The 21,709-nt window shown below is 39.4% G+C and overlaps 2 protein-coding genes across 19 annotated transcripts in view; one reads left to right on the top strand and one right to left on the bottom strand.

Moving 5' to 3' along the window:
• Positions 1–8,900, bottom strand: part of WDR78 (WD repeat domain 78) — a 74,675-nt gene extending 65,775 nt beyond the window's left edge. The window contains 3 exon segments of the mRNA XM_021096495.1: positions 8,733–8,793; positions 8,796–8,843; positions 8,846–8,900. Coding sequence (XP_020952154.1) covers positions 8,733–8,793; positions 8,796–8,843; positions 8,846–8,900 — 164 coding nt within the window.
• Positions 8,972–21,709, top strand: part of MIER1 (MIER1 transcriptional regulator) — a 70,445-nt gene continuing 57,707 nt past the window's right edge. For 3 of the 18 annotated variants that reach the window (XR_002345159.1, XM_021096510.1, XM_021096502.1), the window contains exons 1-3: positions 9,035–9,165; positions 10,211–10,311; positions 13,086–13,162. Coding sequence is in view for 11 of the 18 variants with exons in the window: in XM_021096510.1 (XP_020952169.1) it covers positions 13,092–13,162 (71 nt within the window). In the remaining 7 variants the exon portion in view is untranslated. Of the gene's footprint in view, positions 9,166–9,358; positions 9,486–10,210; positions 10,312–13,085; positions 13,163–14,128; positions 14,707–21,709 lie in introns of those variants that run through there. The other 15 variants (XM_021096500.1, XM_021096512.1, XM_021096505.1 and 12 more) reach the window with 14 other exon arrangements.

The following is a 21,709-nucleotide window of genomic DNA, read 5'->3' as shown; positions in this document are numbered from 1 at the left end:
GGATGGAAAAGACTGTCTGTACTTATTGTTTCTAATCTCCCTCTGTATATATTCTCTTGAACGTGAGCTGATCAGGCTTTTGCCCTTGTCATTCCACCAAAGGGATCCTTACCAATGACCAGTCTAATCACAATGCCAGGCCTCCACAATATTAAGTCCAATGGCTATTTTTTTTTTTTCTTTTTAGAGCTGCACCTACAGCATATGGAAGTGGAATCAGAGCTGCATCTGCAACCTATGCCGCAACTTGTGGCACACCAGAAACTTAACCCACTGAGCAAGGCCAGGGATTAAACCCACATCCTCACAGACACTATGTCAGGTTCTTAACCTGCTGAGTCTCAATGAGAACTCTTCAATGGCCATTTTAATTTTCTCATCTTACTTATGTAAGAATTTACCCATCTAGCTCTTCATTCTTTTTTCTTTCTTTTTAAAACTTGGATTGCGGGACACTTCCCTTATCTGGTTTACCATCTCCTTTTTCTGGAGTGTTCATCCTTGGACTTCTCATATCTGTCTACACTCATAGCCTTGGTGAACTCATCCAATGCCATGACTTAAATGCCACCTAAATGCCAAATATATCTCCAACTGGACCTCTCCTCTGAATCCCGGATCCATATAGCAACCTGCCTACTTGACATCTTTAACTCAAAATTAGCATGTCCAAAACTGAGCTCCTGACAAACCTGCCCTTACCCCAGTAGTAAACCTACTTCTCTTGCATTCTTTCCCCTTACCCTCCCTTAAAAAAAAAAAAAAAATTCCTGCAACATATGGAAGTTCCCTGGCCAGGGACTGAACCTGAACCACAGCTACAACCTACAGCTTAGCTGCAGCAATGCAGGATCCTTTAACCCACTGAGCCTGGCCAGAGATTGATCCACTCTGGCTCAGGTCACTGCAGTCGGATTCTTAACCCACTATACCACGGCAGTAGTTAAAGTTAATGCTTTTCTTCCAATTATTCAGGTGAAAAAACTTCAAAATATATCCAGAATCCAATAATTTGTTATCATGATTTTTGCCATCATCCTGATCCAAATACTGTCCTATCTTTCTTGGATTAATGCAGTAGACTTCTAACTCATCCTTGCTTAACCTAAATTCCCTGAAATCTGTTCTTCACATGGCAACCAGAGTGATCCTTAAAAACACAAGTTAGACCACATCACTGCTCTGCTTAAAACTCTCCATTCATTTCCCATCTCAGAGTAAAAGCCTCAATCTTTACTGACCTAAAAAGTCCTACATGCATCCAATTAGATCTCTGACTTCATAATTAATCTCTTTCCCTTGCTTACTCTGCTCCAGTCATATTGGCATCCTTGATATTCCTCACACATGCCAGGTCTTTGCACTTGCTCTTCCCTTTGCCTGAAATGTTCTTCGCCATGCATGTGCATGTTTAACATTGTGCTGTTTCCAGGGATTTACTTAAAGCCACACTCTTAGTATGGTCTTCCTTGGCTCCCCTACCTAAAATGTCAAATACCCCTCAAATACTTCATGTGCCCTTTCTTAATTTTTCTCCTTAGTACTTCTTACTAACATGTCTTTCACTTATTTATCTTATGAATTATATGCTTCCCAGCAGGCCCCCAAACCCTTAGAAGTTCTAAGTTCCACAAGGCTAGAGACTTTGGGCTATTTTGTTCCCTGCTGTATCCCTAATGCTTACAGTAGTATCCAGCACACAGAGGCTGCTTAGTAAAAAATTGTTGAATCCCCAAATCATTATAGCCAATTCATAACAATCAATCTCCATATTCAAATGTTTACCAGCCTACAGGATAGCTCCAGCTGAATGGCTACCAAATATCTCAAACTGAATAGAGGCATAATGAAATCCTATCACATTTACTCATAAACTAGCTCTTCCTCTTTTAATCCCTATAGGGACCAGACAGAAAGGATGTTGTTAGCAAGTGATGTTGCATTTACCAATTAGGTAGTTACTGTGATCTTATGAGAATCATCAGTAAACCCTCCCAAATCTTCAGCCTCTAAGTTTATCATGCCTACCGTGATAGCTCCAACTCTTGCCACTCTGCCTGATAGAGTGGGAAATCAGAGACAGAAAGTACAGACTACTTTTCTATAAATTGTAATATATGCCTGTACCCAATTATTTAGAAATTTTTGGTACATAGCCAGCTATGTTAGAAAACAGATGTCTTCAATAAAGGCAAATTAGTTGGCAATAAAAAGGATGATCTTCAGGAGATAACTGCTTTGAATGTTTTGCCTGAAAAACAGTCACGATATGAGAGGTTATGGGTAGCTGTACATTCTTGAGTTTCCTGAACCACGGACCTAATCTGTTTTGTTCATCCCTATATCTTCAGTATATAGGGCCATAGCTGAAAAATACAGGGCATTCATTTGGTATCTGTAGAATAAACACTTGATGATTACTTCTATAAAAAAAGAGACTAATGACATTAAAAGCATGCTACACATACATAAATCTCACTATAAAATAAACAACCACACGAGGAAAGGAGCAGTGGCTTAAAATTTTTTTTTCTGTATTAGCCCCTTCTTATTTTAATGGGATTAAAGTAAAAATTCCAATCTAAACCAAATCAATTTCTCTCATTTGTCCAATAGTTATTTATAAAACACTTACTGTACATAAAACTCTATGCTACATGCTGGCAGGGGTACAATATGAATCAGATGTGGGCCCCAAGAAGCCTACAGTCCAGTAATAGAGATAAAACATACATAATTATAACGAAAATACAAACTGTACTTGCCTCAAGAGACTTATGCATAAGATAAAGTGAAAGTTATGGTAAAGATTACCTTGGGTGAGAGGAGTGAGCAGAGAAATCATGAAGGTGACATTTGAATTAGGCTTGAATGTAGGTCAGATTCAAAAGAAAAGCATGGGTTGTGCATGTATATGTGTTTGGGTCTGGTACAGCTGCAGGTGAGGAGCGATCAGGGTACTGGAGCCGGACAAGAAAAGCACCCTGAGCAAAGAACACTGTGAACAATGAAATAGAAAAGCATATGGTATATACGTTTAATTGAATCTAAATGATTCAATTAGATAACATGAAGGAAAACAAAGTTAAGCTTTGCATAAAGAAAATGACCAGGCTAAGTCTTTGAAAAACTACACTTCAGAAAAATTCAGTTATATATACAACACACTAGATGAAGACCATTAGTTAAGAAACTGGAAATAGGTGAGGTGAGAAGTAATCAAGATTTAACCTGGGGTGGCAAATATAAAATAAAACAAATGTTAGAAACAGCAAGTATTGGAGTTCCCGTCGTGGCGCAGTGGTTAACGAATCCGACTAGGTTAACGAATTCGTTGCAGGTTCGATCCCTGCCCTTGCTCAGTGGATTAAGGACCCAGCGTTGCCGTGAGCTGTGGTGTAGGTTGCAGACGCTGCTCGGATCCCGCGTTGCTGTGGCTCTGGTGTAGGCTAGTGGTTACAGCTCCGATTCGACCCCTAGCCTGGGAACCTCCATATGCCGCAGGAGTGGCCCAAGAAATGGCAAAAAGACAAAAAAAAAAAAAAAAAAAAAAGAAACAGCAAGTATTAAGCATATTTTTTATTTTCTGTATTTTGATGTTTCAACATCTAGTAACTTGCTGAACCTGGAGGGACTGCCCCTCCCCGGGCTACTCAATTCCTAGACACAGTAAGGAACTTGCCTACAAGCACACTCTTTAATATGCAGAGCCCATTTCCTCAATCACCTCCTTTGTCAGGCCCTCTAAGAGATCTCACTCTCTGGGTCATTATCCATTTGCCCTAATCAAGGCAGGGATAGGAACCAGAAGACTGGGCCCGGAGCCTTTTGAAATTATTCAAACAAGCCATTCCTAAACCTGCTTATTTGGCTTTGCCCATTCCCCACCATGGAAATCACAATGAAGCTTCTTGCCCATATTTTCCCCTGGCTACTTCTACCTCCTGACTGGCCCTGGGGTTTCCTCATGTGGCCCCCTGGGTGGGTGTACCACGCCATGCCTCCTGATTCTAGGGATCAACGAGTATTAAAAAACAAACAACTTCCTCCTTCATGGTATTTATTTCTGTGCCTATGTTTCTTACCATACCTGATTAAAGCGTATCCCAAATACCCTTAAAACAGGCAGATATAAAATGAATAGGACTTACTAATTGATAATAACAAGGCCACCTTAAATTTCAAAGTACTTCTATGTTAGTTGTTCAGTTCTTTTATCTGCTTATTCCATTTTTTTTTTAAATTGAAGTATAACTGACCTATAACACTTTGTCAGTTCCAGGTGCACAATACAGTGATTATTTCTGTACATTACAAAATAATCACCACTCAAATTCTTACAATAACTTACGAGATATTTAATTGCTGTTTTACATATGAGAAAACATAAATTCAGAGAGGTCAGTTTAAATGCCCAAACTCATCCAATAACGCATTCATGTGTGTTCTTGAGCAAGTTTCTTAGTCTCTTTTTCTCCTCTTATGCAATTTAAGGTTAATAATAGTATCTGCCTCATAGGGTTAAGATGATGATTAGTCTTTATTTCTAAAGCACAATAAGAAGTTGAATTGTAGACATGTTTATTTTAGATAACATGAGTGATATTCTGGTGGAGCTGCTTGGTAGCAATCAAAAATTCAAGAAGAAAGTGAATTTCATGGAACAGAAATGAGAGCTGGAGATAGAGATTTGAGCATCTTTAATGGAGATGGTAATCAATGAACTGAATTCCAGAAAAAAGGTATTTAGAGGAGTACTACATGAAGAGGTGAAGTTCAGAGTTAAGGAGGGGAAGATCAATAATGTCAAATGCCGCAGAGGTAAAAAGAAAGCACATTTAATTTGGTGACTGTTGAAACTTTTAGTTTACTCATTATTGACTTTTGAGTAATTTTGGTACAGCTACAGAGACAACAGATTGAAAGGGTTAAAGAGTAAACACAAATAATTCTGGCTTCTGGTCTGACATGTAAAGGCTGTCAAAGACATTGGACCTGTACTTAAAAGAAAAAGGCTGAACAAATTGAAAATCAATGGGTCTTCTTAGATCCATCAGAGAATTGAGGAAATTCCCAAATTGAAAGATGGAGATGCAGGAAAAACAGAGACTCACAACTAACTGGGGGCAGAAACTGCCACTGGAGCCAGCAAGTGGTAGGAGGACCCGAAGGGTAAGTAATTGCTGAAAACAGAGTGTAGACCAATTCAAAAGAGAAAAATTCCTGGAGGCCCAACCTTAGGGAGGCCCCCCACACTTTTACAGGTTTGCCTTCATGAGTTCCACCAGACTCTCAGGATGAAGATCAAAGAATATATCCCCCTGATAGTTCCAGCCGGGGGAAAGGAGGTAACAATCTGAAAAATACCTGGAATGTGTGGTTATCCTTAACAAAGAGCTGCCTTCAAGAAAAACCATTTTACCAGAGCCTAAACAACATGGGGGAAAGGAAATGTCCTACTCGAAGTCTATCTAACTTTCTTCTTCCACTTAAAGAAAAAATTTCTGAGAAATACTTGTGAAAGTTACAGCCTGGAGGACAAAGACCCACCAAAAGATTAAGACCTAATCACAGGACTATGGAACACTTCTCCCCCTGCCCCCAGCACCTGACCACTACATCAACACTGCTCCTGTACAATAACAGGAGATTACAATAGGAAAAAAAATTGCAAAGCTTTATTTAAGAAGGAGTCTCTAGGGAAAGCTAAAAACATACAGAAGACAAAAACCAGGACACAAGAAGAAACTGAAGCCTTGGAAACCTACAGCTACATCAGAGAGCCTAATTCCTAGATAGATTAACAATAAAATCTCACACTAAGGGCTTCCTTAACCTCAGTTCATATTATCTGATGGAACATGTTCAACTTAAAGGCAAAAAATAGTCTGATGAAACAAAGCAAGCATTAGAGCAAGAAGATATGGCAGAGATTTTGAGTTGTCAAGACTGGGAATTTACAATAATTTTGATTAATACCCTAAGCATTATAATTGAAAAAGTGAATAGCATTCAAGAACAGATCAACACTCCTCCCTCCAATATCAAAAGGAACTGAATGAACAGCCAATCTCTGAATTAAGACGTTGTGAATTTACATGGTGGGAATGTGATACACCTTCAGTAGAAACCATACTTCAAATTTTTATCTTTTCCCAGGCTAGTGATACTCTCTCGTGATGTTGGTAGCAAGCCACAGCTCTCAGTAAGCCATACAATCAAGAGTAAACAACTGATACACTTACAGCAATTCTGTACCCATACAATCATTATTTTTACTTTCAGTACAGTATTAAATAAATTACATGAGGTATTTAACACTTTATTATAAAACAGGCTTTGAGCAGAGTTCCCTTGTGGCTCAGCAGGTTAAGGATTTAGCACTGTCATTGCTGTGGTACGAGGCCAGTCCCTGTCCTAGGAACTTCTTCACACTGCTGGTGTGGCCAAAAAAAAAAAAAAAAAAAAAAAAAAAAAAAAGCCTGTGTTAAATGGTTTTGCCCAACTGTAGGCTAATGGAAGTGTTCTGAGCATGTTTAAGGTAGGCTAGGTGTATTAAATGCACTTTCTACTTAATGATATTTTCAACTTACGATGGTATTGGGCCATAACCTCATTCTAAGTTGAGGAAGATCTGTATTGTTAAGACAGTGGAAAAGATCCAATATAGGAAAAACTGGAGAAAGTAGAAAATTGATAAGTACATGTTTCATGAGATCCTAAGATCAGGATTAAGTCCCAAACTGAGGAAGATGAGCAATAACATATTAGGTCAAACCAATGGTTGTAAATGATAGTATCTAGGAAATTTTAATTAGATAAAATGGTTAGCTCAAAAACTGGTTATACCACTTCCTATCTCCCGCCCCACTCTTTCCTTAACAGATAACTTCTCATTAATGTGTTATTATTTAAGAAATCCCCCAAAGAATTTTTCTAACACTCTCTCAGGTACTATGAGGGTTCTATGACATTTAAAAAATTTACATGAAATAAAACTTAATTTTACTTTGAGATTTCCATACCTACAAGTAAAAACAAAAACCAGACAAGATGAGCAGTAGCTAATGTTACTGAAGTACATATTCATTCATTTGCTGTCAGCAAGTATTTACTGAGTGTCTTCTTCAATTCTAGGCAATAATGGTGGAAAAAAATCTCTGCCTTCATGGAATACATCATTGCTTGGATGAAGACAGATTAACAAATATATAATATGCCAAACACGAATAAGTTTTATGGAGAAGAATAAAGCAAGTTGAGGAACCTGTGCTGGGAGGAGTATTATTATTTCATGTAAGGTACTTAGGGAAGGACTCTTTGATGAGGTGACACCTGAAGGAAATGAGTCATGAGATTACAAGGGGGTATAATATTCTAAAGAACAGCAAATGCACATCTTGAGGTAGGGAAATGTGCCTGTACCATTGTGGAACCATCTGAGTGTATTTAGTCAGCCAAGGTGAAGAGTCCAAGGTGAGGTCCTGTAGGGCCCTGCAAGGATGTGGGCTTTCACTCTGAATGAAATGGGAAAAACTGGATGCTTTCCAGAAAAGCCACAGTGATTTACATGTTGAGGGTGACTGTTAGAGGGGGAATAAGTTCAGGTTTAGATACGAATTTTGAGATGCCTATTAACTCCTAAGTGCAGATGTTTGTCTGTTTTCGTGGAAAAGCCTACAGATAAACTTGTAAAGCATCAGTATACAGGTAATTCTGAAAGGCAAAAAACAATAGTGCGGAAAAGAGGTTTAAACACTGATCCCAGCAACACTCCCACATTTAGGTATGGACGAGATGAGGTACCAGCAGAGTATTTTGAAAAGAGGTAGACATAAACCAAGGGGACAATTAAGGAGGGGTGGTGTTCCAGAAACCCAATTATGTGATTCGAAACTCAAGAAGTGATAAACTAGATGAAAACTGCTAATGAATGTGTTAGAAAAGAAACTGAGAAATGTCCAGTTGGATAGCTGGAGAGCTATTGCTTACCTTCACAAAAGCTATTTGTGTGTGTGTGAGAGAGAGAAGTGGTAGGATGGACAAAGACCTGAGTACCATATTCAAGAGAGAACGCAAGGTTCTCTTCCAAGTTCATTCAACAAGTTCTGCTAAAGAAAGACAGCTGGAAGAGACTGGAGAGCAGAGTCACAGAAGGCTTGAAAAGAGAGAACAAAAGTGGTCTGGAAGCATGGAAGGGCCGAGGAATTAGGAAACTTTAGTGGGGCTGCTAGACTAAGGGACCATATAAGTTTAAATGTGAGACAAATCGCCAGAGCTGTCTGCTTTTCTCCAGCCTCTCATCCACTGCTGCAGAACAACAGAACGTTGTGAGCTGGAATGAGTTTTAAGGGAGGATGGTATGAGGAGGAGGCAGGAAAAAACCTCGACTACAGCGCATAGCAATGTACAGTCTGATGAGTCATAGAAGTTGAGAGGATTGAACATCTCGGCACAATTTGAAGGCAAAAGGCTTGAGACTGCAGACCGAAAACAAAACAAAAAAACAGGAGTACTAGGACGAAAGGTAGTTCTAAACAAACTAGGTTCTTTTCTAAGAGAGCAAGCACAGCAGTAGAGGTTTAGAAAAGGATGTATTAGGTCAAGGAAGGAAACACTGCCGCCTAGGAGCTTCCAAGACTGCTGATTGAACACAGATGCAGTAAAAGGCTCTGAAAGGGCTCTCTCCGGGATCAGGCGGGATGGACTAAAGTTTCAGCGCCGGAACTTACACCCCGAGATTCTGCTGCTTGCGGCTGTTTACCGGAGAGATGGGCATGGCGGCGACCGGATGGGAGTGGTCGACCACCCCCTTCCTTGGCTGCTTCTGGAGACCCAGTATCCCAACCCTCGGCGTTAGCGGCTCCAGCTGAGGCACGGGAATGTTTGCCGGGCGTCATGGAGACAGTGGAGCCCTGGCTCAACAAGCGGCCGCGCGGTTGGCTGGCGGCTAGAGGCCCAGGAGGAGGGCGGAGGCGAAGGGGAGGGCAGAGGGTTGGCGGAGCAAGAGGAAGCTCCGGCCGACGACTAGAAGAAGGAGGCGGGCGGCCCGGGCCCCAGGCCCCTCCCAGGCTCTGAGTCTCCCCGGCTGCAGGCGGATGGATGGGGCTTCTTCAGGCGGTGGCGGCAGCAGCGAAGGTGGCGGTGGCAGCAGCGGCAGCGGCTGTAAGTGCAGCCTCCATAAACCATCTATCCTCTCCTAGTCCTATTTGGGATGAAGGGCTCTCCAAGTGTCCCCGGTACCCTTTTTCTCCTTCCCCTCCCCCACCGCACTGTATCGCCCGGAAGATCCTTAACTTCCGGGGAGGGGCTGAGAGATCAAGCCCTTCTTGCTCCCCCTCCCGAAGTGGCGCCGGCCACCCAGGGCGCATGCGCAGCGCCTCTCCGCCGCCCACCCCTTCCCAGCCGGGTCTTTTGCTTTGGCGGTGGTGGCTGCAGCGCCGGTCTTCCCCAGCATCCGCGGCGCGCTGGGAATCCGCTGCGGAGTGAGTTCGCCTCGCCCTGTCGGCTTCCGCCCCTTTCTTCAGTCTGATCCCGAACCTGGTCGGGGTGGGGCCAAGCTGATGGTGCCCGTGGCTCCGCCTCTTTGCCTCTGTATCACGGATTCGATCCCACTGCAGCCCTTGGGCGAACCGGCCCTTTTCAGAGGGAGTGAGGGAGGGAAGAGAGGCTCGAAGAAGGCGTTATTGTAAGGGAGTGAGGTCCTCGCAGCCCCACCCTGGAGACAGATGCCTCCCCCGCCTTTGAATGGCCTTGTTCTTTCAGCTTTTGGTGGAAAGATCTCTGGCCTGGAGCCCATCGCTAGTCTTCGCTATGTGACCTTGGGCGAGTCATTATCCACCTCTGGGCCCCATTTATCCCCAAAGCTTCCTCCAACGCTAAAACTCTTAATTTTGCAGAAAAGCTTATGCAATTACAAGACTGGCCCCTCCACTGAGGCCGCTTAGCTGAGACCACCCGGAGTTGAGTGAACCTTTCTTCAGTCATGGGTGGAATAAGGCGACCTATTTTTGGGGTCGCTTTTATTTCATTACCATCAGTTACAGACTGCATGACCCAAGGCTCATTAATGTTTTTCTAAAATTGTCGTGGGATTCCTGTCCCAATTCTTGACCGTGTTTTAAAAAATTAGAGACAGGGTGAATGGGGAGCTTGTGGTATCATCGTCTTTGGTCTCCTTACTACTGAGGCTCTCTTTCCTTTGATCCAGATGGTGTGGTGGCTCGATTCTCCCAGTGCCTGGCTGAGTTTCGGACGTGGTTAAGAACCAACTGGTTGAGGTTCAATGCAGACAAGACGGATGTGATGCTGGTAGGCAGGGGCACGCTTGGAGATTAAGGGAGGGAAAGTCCAAACTCCCTCAAGTAATATAAATGTTATATTACTCTTCTAGTGTATGAGAACGACTGATGGGCTAATAATTTCCAGAGTTTGGATGAGATAAAAATAACATGTCAAAAATATTAAAACTATTGAAATATCAGTTTGTGGTAATCTGATAAAGTGGAACCACTGGATACAATTCTTTATGTAAAAATTACGAAAAGAAAAACCAGAACTGTTCTTTGAAGAATCAAAAGGCTATATATATGTGTGTGTATTTGGAGTGGCATTAATAAAAATCAAACTAACAAAAAGATGATGCTGATTGTTGCATAGATGTGGGGCTTACAAATGTAATGCATTAATTACTACTTTGTAACCTACATTCTGCTTGCTAAAGTAAAGGTAAAATTCTCAATTTATCTAAAATCTCAGTTTAAAAATAGGTGACATCAACATTTAGGTATTCTCAACCAAATTCATAGTTATCCATAAATTTTTACCTGCACATCATGTGTAGGCTGTCACTTTTAAATAAAAATTTTAGGAAATAGTTTACAAAGTAATCTCAAAAGGGACTCGTGGACTCTGAAAATTGTTAGATACAGAATTTGATTTTAGAATTGTGAATGTGCTGTATTAATCTGTTTCATTTAAACAGTCTCAGAGTCTAAATTGTTACAGGTATTTTCTTGGTGCATTTTGAGAGGTACCTTTCTGAATTGCATAACGTGTTTTTATAGTATTGGTATACATTACTTATCTTTGAATCAAATATTGGTACCAAATTAAAGGTTATATTTCTTAGATGTATGTAAATTGCCAGGTTTAATTATTGGCTAGTTTGAGGTGCTGGTTGAAGTAAAATTGAGGCTTAACATGCTTTTGTTAATAGCAAAATAATAACTTTGAGGGGTTCGTGTATGTGTGCATGTGTGTGTGTATGTATGTGTATTGGAGCCTCTATAAAATTGTTTAATAATTTTTTAATGGAGTATGCAGTAAATTGCTTAAAAATAATTTCCCAAAATAACAGCAGTTTTGAGTAGCTTAATGTGGTAAAAGTTGATGTTAGCTTGCCGGAAAATAAGGAAGCCTTTAGGTGGAGAATGGGAGCTAAAGAGGCATTTATTCAGGCTTTGTATAGTGATTTTTTTGTTTTAAGGCATTAGCCACAAACCTCACATATAATTGGAATTAACAACACCTTTTAGCCTAACTGTAAATGTTTTACTACACAATTCTAACAGAACTACCATTTTGGATATCACAATAATAAAGACTATAAACTAATAATTTTAAATACCTAATCGGTAATGGTGAATTTTCTCATACTGTCAACTCTATAACGTCCCATTTTCAGTTCACCTAGTATCAATAGGATTTACAGATTTATTTTTGTTAACCCAAGTATAAATATTAAGTGTTTGTATTTGAATACAAAGAAGACATCTGTTGAATTAATCCAAAATGCTGGAGAACTCAAGGTAGCAGGAAGAAGTAAGAAGGAGGTAGATTCTAATTTAATAAAAAGAAGACTGTTCCAAACATTAGAGCTTTTTTTTGAAAAGAGCAGCCTTATCAATGCATGAGAGAGTGAGTCACTGGAGGTGTTTAAACATAGGCAGAAAAGCCTGGTAGTGGGGAAAATGGAATGAGGGATTCCTACCTAGACAGGGTAGAAATTGACTAAAAACCGCTAAGGTCCCATCCAACATTAAGATACTACAGCTCATGAATCATTAAGTTTTACATATTTGATACTAAAGAGGTAAGCAAGAGTTTTGAGAAAGACTTAGCTATCCTTAAGATGGCTCCTAAAAATTTTTAAGATAGAATAATAAAAGGGGAGTAGAATTCAGTACTATTGAATTCAGTGTTAATATATTACTCGAGACTTAAAATATTGGAGGTGTTTCCCTTTACCTTTACGATATCTGAACCTAAAAAACAAAAAAATCACTTAACCCACATTTGCAAAAAAAAAAGGAAGGAGAAAAATGTAGAGGGAGTTTTCCCCCAAACTATTGTTAAAATTACCACTTAAAATTAGTAAAATTGATACACAGTATTAATAGACTTAAAAAAGTCCTTTGTCAGTAGATACCTAGTCAAATATGTCCCAGATCTCCATATTCCCGACAATTCGAGAATTCATTCAGTAGCTTAAGGGATCATGATCCCCAGCTCTTTATCACAATGGTGATCTTTGTTGGAGGTTTAAACTGAAGAATCAAAGATTAAATGGTCTTAAGCAAGTTATTCCTGTACCTTGCATTTTGACAATATGTTTAACTTTCCTTTAGGTAACCAGCTAAATTTTTATTTATTGGCTTTCATATTTAAATGGATAATTCTCCTTCAACCTGATGGTTTTATAAAGCCTGAGTTCCTACCTCTGGGCCTCTTATTCTTTGTAGCTTTACCCACCTCAGGTCTGTGCACATCCATTGTTCTTTGCCTTCACAGCTATTTCCATCAAGCATCTCAAAGTGAGAAGTGTTTGAATATAAACTGACTTATAAAAAAGTCATTTCTGTTTCAAGTCCAAAGGACTAAGGTAATTCAACAGGGTAACTCTTAGAAACTTTATACCTATGCTAAAATACTTATTCCCCAAGGAATCCTGAAAAACACTTTTATATAAGTATTCTAAAAAATAAAATGAAAATACTGTACAGTACAGTTAATGGTAAAAATTGTTTATAGATTTGGGAACCTTAAAGTTTTCCTTTCTCTTCTTTCCCTTGCTTTTCTTTCAGTAGAAAATGTGCATCAGATGTTTATGTTTAATTGGTTTACAGACTGTCTGTGGACTCTTTTCCTGTCAAATTACCAGGTAATGTCCTTTCACTTAGCAGCTACTTCATATACCTATAAATGCACAAAATATTCATTCACAAATTATTATTGGACATAAGAATTTCAAGTTAATGTTGAATCTTTGGAAATCAACTTTTTAATGTCTAGAATTTTAAGGAAATATAAATAACTTAAAACAGCCTTCCCCATATTCCATTGTAAGTATCAACTTAAAGAAAAACTGTGTATGTGCACATTTATGCAATATATTGTGGTGCTGGCATCACGTTATTTGGAGGGAATGAGTAAGTTTCATAGTTAACTGGTTGAATTCGGTAGTCATTTTCGAAATTGCCTTAAGAAGACCCTTGAACATTTGGGAGAAAATGGTCTTTGTGAAATAAGACTTTAACTCCTGGTTTGGTAAAATGTGTTAGTGCGTGTTTTAATCACGTTTGCATTACGCAGTATCTGCTTTAGTAATGGAAGTGAAACGTGTTTGTTATTTTGCTGGCAATCATCAGAACTGGCATCAAAGCCAACTGGCAGTTCTAGGGCAATACATTAAAATAAATTTTTAAATTGCAGGCACTGGAAATAGGCAAGTTCTCCCTCCATGCAGTCGAGTCGGAGATTATTTATATCCATCAAAGAGCAGCTTTTCAGTATTTCACATTTAAATTTTTTCTCTAGTTGTGCAGAATTCAACCCTTACACGGTTATGTTGATACTAGCATCGCCGAAGGTGTGTGAGGAAAAGCAAATGAGATATGAGGATGTCAGACTACCTAGCGCAATACCTTTTTCTCTGCTCTGACCCGTAAGATTTTGAGATAGGAGATTTTACACTTTGTCGGGGATCAATCAAGAAAAATATTTATCAAGGGATAACCGCTTTGAAAGCACACTACTTGCCGTTGTTGCATCAGAGCAACATCCGCTTTCCAGCAAATGCAGTTCAAACAACGCCTACACGTAAAACGTAACGTATCTCTCCCCCGACGTGAATGCTGGACGCGACTCCTTTGGCTCCTTCCCTTGACCTCTAGTCTCTGGAGCCCTCTCCCGGGCTGGCGTCGCGGATCCACTAGGGCAGGGGAGGCGCCGGACGCTGAGATGCCCACCTCCCCCCCACACCCACCTTGGCTCCGCCCCCTCCGTGCTCCTCTCGGAGTGGGCTGCCTCGGGGCCGCGCGCGCGCGCGCGCTCCTGTTCCCGCGCGCGCCGGCCTTTTCCCTCCATTCCAGCTCAGCCCGGGCGCCGCGAGGGGGCGGAGTGGGGTGTGGTGGGCGCGCTCGGGCGGCTCCTGCGCGTTCCCGCCGAGGCAGCAGCGGCGGGAGCGGCAGAGACGGCGGCTGGAGTCCCGTTGCCGAGTCTCACATCCGGGTTCTGGCCGTGACCCAGCTGCGGCCGCCGCGGAGATGTGACCCGTCAGTACGGCAAATATGGCGGAGGTAAGGGAGCGAGCTCCCCCTCCCCGTCCCGGAGCCGGGCGCCCCGGGGTCCGGGCCGAGGAGAAGTGGAGTGGGCCTGGCTAGGAGAGGCCCAGCCCTGCTGGCGCCACTGCCCACCTGTTGTCCGGTACAGGCCGCGCTCTGGGCTGGAGCTTTTCGTGGAACTTAGTTGGGATGGGTCCGGGGGTAGGAGGAAGCGGAGGCGTAGTTGGACTTCGGGGGCAGTTGCAAGGGGCGAGGGCTGCGGAGCAGTGCGAGTGGAGAGGGGCGAGGGGGAGGGGGCGCCCGCGGGGCTGGGGCGCGGGTGGCGCAACTTCGCCGGCCGGTGCTAGGGCCGGGAGAGGAGCTGCCGCTTCCTCTTACGAAGTTTCTTCCCTCCCTTACTGAGATGCTGTTGCGCCCTTCCGCGTCGCCCCCGCCGGCTTGCTACTGACATCCCGTCTGTGTTGGGGGGAAACGTAAGGACAACGGTCTTTGATTAACTCTCACATTTTCTTGATGGTGATCAGCTGTGCGTGGAGGAATGAACCTGGTCTTTCGCAATCCATTTGTAGAGCTTGGGGGAATCTCCTGGTTTCTTCAACATCCCCCCGCCTTCCCCTGTAGAACCTCTTTTTTTCTCTCTTTACTTGTCAGAAGAGTTGCTTTTCTCTTTTTCTCCCCCCCCCCATCGCCTTCACTTTGCAGGCATTTTTTGCTTCCCTTCCAAATTAAGAGTATCTGCTTTCTTTTCCAAAATTTTTCCACATAGGGAAGAATTTCCCCCCCCCACGCCCCGTTTGCTCTTTACTGGTAAACTAGTTTCCAAAGCCCCCTTTCTTCGGTGGTAGTTTTTTTTTTTTTTTTTTTTAACATTTTGGGGCCTCAAATCGTCGGGCAAACAACTTGTTATGATTAATTTTGAATTTAGTATATGCTATTGGAGATTTAAATTTTTTGCCTGTGTTTTGAAGCTTTAAACATTAGGTTTTTTTTTTTTTTTTTTTAACCATTTTTCCCATTTACCCTCGGAAAAATTTCGGTATCATTTACTCGCTGAAGTTCAGGGGATGATGTATTTGGACTTTATGTCTTCTTTAAGTAGAGCCGCTTGATAAGGCTTTTTTTTTTTGATTGATAAGGCATTTTTTTCTTCTTAGAATTACCATTTTCATTGCCTCAGAGGGGCCTAAAAACATTCAGGAAGTAGGTAGTTATATTTACTTTCCAACCCCCGATTTTCTCCGTCATTTACTAAGTGAAGTCAGTGATGAGTACATTTTTATCACTACCATCATACCTCCTTTTTAAACCGTGGCATACAGAAACATCGATTATGGGGGAAAAAATTTGGAGGCATTTTCTTGTACCTGTTGAATGGAGTGACCTAAAGCTTAACAGTTTTCTGGAGTGGCTCTTAGGTGCTCCTTCTCCCCTTCTTTACGGAAATACTGATTTTATATTTATGTCCTGGGGTATTTGCTATTAGAAGAGGAGGAGATTTTACTGTAGCAGGATTGGTTGCTGCTAGGATTGTTTCTAAACGTTTGGTATTTCTGATTTAAAACTAAATTTAGATATTAAAATTTATTTCTATTTCTTTTGCTCTGTGTAGCTAAGGAATTATATTTCAAGGAATATGAGTTGGAGAAAACATAGTACTTTGTATTTCACTTAAATCTGATTGCATTTATTCCACTGGGCTAAAAGAATTTTAGTAGTGATGAGGTTGTTAAATGTTTCTTTCCTGGAATTCCCATTTTGGACAGCGGGTTTAGAAGCCGGCTGCAGCAGCTTGGGTCGCTGCGGAGGCTTAGGTTCGATCCTCGGCCGGGTGTGGTGGATTAAAGGATCCCGTGTTGCTCCAGTGGCTGATTCAGTCCCTGGCCTGGGAACTTCCGTGTGCCAGGGGTGCGGCTGTTTAGAAAAAAGAGTTTCTTTCCTTCATCTGTAAGAGGGAAAAGAGAGTTCTATGTAACTGGACATACATACATATATATATATACATATATATATATATGTATATATATATGTATATGTATATATAGTCAGGTAGTCTTCAGTGGATCCCCATTCCGTTTATGCCCATTAGAGAAGCAGCAGTGTGCTATAATAGGTGATGTGGTTTCTTTCTCCATGGTGATGCTCGCATTGGTTTGAGCTTTAAATTCTGTAGTTATATTTTAAAGCAAGATACTCTTGAGGGAAAAGGAGCTTAGTGTATGAAAATACAGTGTGAAATTTAAGTTTAAAAAACCCTACTCAGAAATTTTAACTCCCTAATACACTGAAAACTTAACATACAAATGAATGCACTTTAACATTTTATTTATTTTAGAAATTAAACATGGTTGCATCCATGTAAGAGAGGAAAAGCAGTATTATGAGTTGCTAATCATCTCCTTAGTTTCAGGTGTATGTTTTAGTTTTCTTAAAAGTTGCATCACTTGGAGAGTGGAACGCTTACGTTTTGTAGGAAGGCATGAATGGTTCAATTTCAAAAAACAAAAACAAAAACCCGAATTTTGTTTTCAGTACTTTTTTTAGCGACCTGCTGTCTTTTAAAAATTGATCTTTTAGGCGTTCTTGTCGTGGCTCAGTGGTTAATGAACTGACTAGTAACCATGAGGTTGCGGGTTCGATCCCTGGCCTTGCTCCGTGGGTTAAGGATCCAGCGTTGCAGTGAGCTGTGGTGTAGGTTGCAGACGAGGCTGGGATCTGACATTGCTGCAGCTGTGACATAGGGCAGGAGCTACAGCTCCGATTTGACCCTTAGCCTGGGAACCTCCATGTGCCTTGGGTGTGGCCCTAAAAAGACACATACAAAAAAATTTCATCTTTTATATTCTTCAGCTGCTTGTAGATGGTTTTGTTTCTAGTGAATTTGGAGGAAGAGTGGAGAAAACTTAATTTGTGTCCTACAGAGGTTCTAGAAGAGGTGAAAGGTAAATTTAATTTGTAGTTTTCCTAAGTTAGTATTTTAGTAATTAGAATGATTTTAGAGAGTAGTCATTTTAAAAATTAGATTAAGGAGAAATGCTTGGTTTATAGAGTGCTTTTACTTGCTTTCATGAGATTCATTCTTTATGATATCAGTATAAGGCATATGGTAAAATAAATCAAATGCTATGTTATTGCGTTTTTGGTTAAGTAGACCTGAGGATTGATGCTAACTGGTGAATAAGTGCAAAGTGACAATATGCATTTATTTCATAAATCTGAGGGGAAAACAGGTTATTGAAGAAACATGTCTCCAGAGAAAAATGTAGATATTATGCTTCTGGGCTTTTTTGTTGTTGTTTCCTACATGGGAGAATGACCCTGAACTTGTTTTTCCAGGAAAATATTTAAATCTTAAATGCAAATTTCTTGTAATATGAATACAAAATACTGATTTTTTCATACTTGATCTCATCATCTTAGTCCATAATAGGAAATATGTATTTAGTGGTTATTGAAACCATAGTAATATTGAAAACATATTTAATGTTCTTAGAAGTAATGATATGTGCTCCTTTTCCTAGTAATTTTTAGTAATATTTGTCATTGCTTATTATCTTTTAAAATTATTAACCTTCTAAAGGAGGCTCTCCTAGTCACACTTAAAGGAAGGAAAAATTATAGGGTAGTTGCAGTTTTACAAAGGCAGTGAAAAAGAGTAAGAGGAAGAAATAGTCCTTTGGGTTTTATAAGGAATGTGGCATGGGTACCTTTGGGAATGAACAATTTGTCTTTCATTTCAGAATTTGTAAACACATAGGCACTTCCTTTTCAATGGAAAAAAAAAAAAAGCCACGGCATAGTGCAAGACCTATCTTTTCACCTAGGTCATATTGTTGTCTCGTAAAGAAAAGAAAATTTAATGGATTTGCTATCTGTATTAGTCTTAAAGTATGTTAGTATTTTCCAAAGGAATAATCTTATTTATTCACTGTCACATGTATTCATTCATTTCTCTTAAAAAGACTCCTCATTTAGCATTTTTCGAGGGTATTTGGATTTTGTTTCTTAAGGAAATAGTATCATCTTAATAGTGTCGATTTCCACTCTAAACAAAACTTGTTTCACTGCAGTGAATTTAGGCCTTAAGTAATTTCTCTATACTAGTAATGAAAAAAACTTTTTAGTATTTATATTTCAGATCTGTTAAGGATTTATCCAAAGTACTTAACACCAAATGCATGAGAGTCTTAAAAAGCTTAATTCAGATGATGTAATATTCAAAGTGCTTGATAAAGTAGGAAAGATTAGTTGGGAAATAGAGAAGTGAGTTACTTTTAGAGAATTCTTGAGACTAGTCATTTTCCCAAATCAGAAATAAAACACTGCCATTGAAACTTCAGCATCTTTATGAAAAGTAATCAGCAACATAGAAATTTCTTCTTTGACATTCAGATAGAGTCCCTGTATATTTCAAAAGATTTGCAAGTGGTTTCAAAATCCATTGCAGTGATTAAGTGCAGGTACCAGTTGTTACTTTGAACCCGTTCTATTTGACTTACACTGTGGCTTAGAATGACTGTTATAATTAGATATAACGTATATGTTTATGTCTATTTGAAATTCATAAAGTAGCACCCCCTAAAATATTTTTGCAAATTGAGATATCTTTTCGCAGTAGTCCTAGATTAAAAAAAAAAAAAATTAGAAGAGTCTATTAAACCTATCCCATCCATTTAGCTAAATACTCCTCAGTAGTGTTATATCTTTTGAGCAATTCATAATAAAAGTAAAGAACTTAGATCTCCAAAGAAATTGAACTAAACTTGAAGAAATCTAAATCTTTTCATCTAAGGGAAAATGAAACTGAGCAGACTTTATGCAATTTGTCCTAGATCATGTACTTTGTGACACAATTAAGATTGTAACCTAGTAGGCTTCTGAATTCCTAGTGCCTAGTAATAGCAGTTCATCCTCTAAATTATTACTACCATAGTAATTTTGCCAATTTTAACTCCAGGGCTTTCTTTACCAGCAGCAAAGTTAAGTGATTTAATTTTGCACTGAGAAAGAGAGATTGTGAGCCCTTGGAACTGTCTCCCTGCCTTCTCTACCCTGTCATAGGGCTCCTAACTCCTTTCTGTCTTCATCCCTATTGCAGTGAAAATTTCTGATTTAATGTCTACATTACTTAGTAGGTGATAATGATACTTAAATGGTGGTGGAATTGGGTTGAGGGGAACAATTAGTTCCGACAGTTATACTCATTGAAAATAAGCTTTTGATTACCTGGAGTAAAAGAGCCTAATGATTACTCTGTGTTTTTACTTATTTATTTGTTTTAATAATGGTGATATTCTAGTTAGTTGGTGTTTTATTCTCCCAGTTTATGATTTTCTGATATATGGAATATTTCTTATGATGGTCTAGAAAAATACAGAAGAAATATTTGAACAAGTCTGAGGCATTGACTATTTGTTACAACTAGTAGGGCCTTGATATTTCTATATCATATATATGGGTGAAAGTGTAAAAATAAAGATCACTTTTTAATTTGATTTAGCCTACCTATTCTCTGTCTGTCTCTAATGTTTTTCATCTCAGAACAGTTATTTATCAACCTAAAAGACAACTAGGTTATTTTTCAAAATTGTAGACTCTTTAAAAAAAATAATGGACAAAAGAAAAAGAAATAAATAATGGCAAGACTAGGTTTTCTTGAAAATCTAAAAGTAAGGGAAGAAAATGAAAATGGCTCGTAATTCCACAAAATAATCTCCACTGACTTTCTTTTTAAATAACATAGAGTAGTGCTTGAAAGTGCTTAAAAAATTCCAACAGTACAGAAAGGTATAAAATGAAAAAAGTCTTTTTTTTCCCCCCAACCCATACTCTAGAAGTAACTGTTAACAAATTCTTTTGTATCCTTTTGGGGGCAGGGAGTAAATTCATATGTATATTCCAGCCTAATTTACCCCTGCCTCTATACTTTTCTTTTTATTCCTAATACATATAAATATCTATCTAAGTGCTGCATATGTATGTGTGCATTTTTTCCTCAGTACAAACAGGACCGCACAACTGTCTCATTCTTTTTAATAGATTAGTAGTGTTCCATCTCTTGGAAGAACTATATTATATTTCTGACTAGTTAAATAATGAACTGTAAAGTGTTTCCCAACTTTTTGCTGTGGACAACTTTGTGGTAGTGAACATTACACATGTATCTTGGTATGCTTTTTTAAGGCATATCAGTGGCTAAGTTCATGTTGGTAAGATGATCTCAAGAATGCTTGAACCAACTCCTAATTCTACCAGCAATGTATAGGTTAATTTCAAATACATATTAATCACCAGTGTAAGTGTCCTTTATGGCTTTCGTTTTATAATTTGAGCTTTTTCTAAAAGTAGATGTGGCTACAAATGAGTGCCAATTTAGTTTTAGTTTTGTTTTCTCCACCTCCTTTTTCCTTTTTAGTTTACTGTTTAATGACTATTAATGGTATATGTTGCAAGTTTTTCTGGAGGGTATTGTTAGAGATGCCGGTTACTAACAAGACATAGGTAATAGTCTGACATCACAGATGACAGATTGCATTCATATTTTAAACATGCTTTGAGTAGATGAAAACTATTCTTAAAAGAAGAGGGAAGGAAGTGAAAAGGTAAAGAGTTTTTTTTTTTTTTTTTTTAAACATATTTGTTTCCTTGGGAGTTATAGAAGGAATCACGTCCTAGCCTTCACCTTTACCACCTACCATGGAACCTTGATCAAGTCAGTTTATCTCCCTGGGTTTCCTAATCTATAAAATGATGTAGGTGGGGCAAGCATTATTGCCAGGTTTATGATAAGTAACTTCATGTTTTTGAAAATATGTAGTACTATGTAAACTTAAGCTGGTTCTGCTGTTCTTTTAAATAGTGAAATAAAATATGTCCTCATTTCATACTGAAATTTCCTGTATTATACTAAACTCATTTTATTTTGGGAGATAATTCTTTTGTTTGTTGGTTGGGCAAAAGTAATGTTTACAGTATGAGCTGTTTTCAAATGCCAGTTTTCCAGAAGTTCGTCTTTGATTTAAATGAGTATCATTAACTTCCAGGAAACCAGTCCCTCTCCCATTCTCCCCAAACGATACAGTGGAATTTTATTTTGAACATAGGATACTAAAATATTTATCTATAGGCAGACCATCCCTATTTCCCCT

Source organism: Sus scrofa, chromosome 6 (genome assembly GCF_000003025.6).
Source record: "Sus scrofa isolate TJ Tabasco breed Duroc chromosome 6, Sscrofa11.1, whole genome shotgun sequence".
NCBI classification, from domain to species: Eukaryota; Metazoa; Chordata; class Mammalia; order Artiodactyla; family Suidae; genus Sus; species Sus scrofa.
This window is presented reverse-complemented; position numbering and strand designations above follow the sequence as displayed.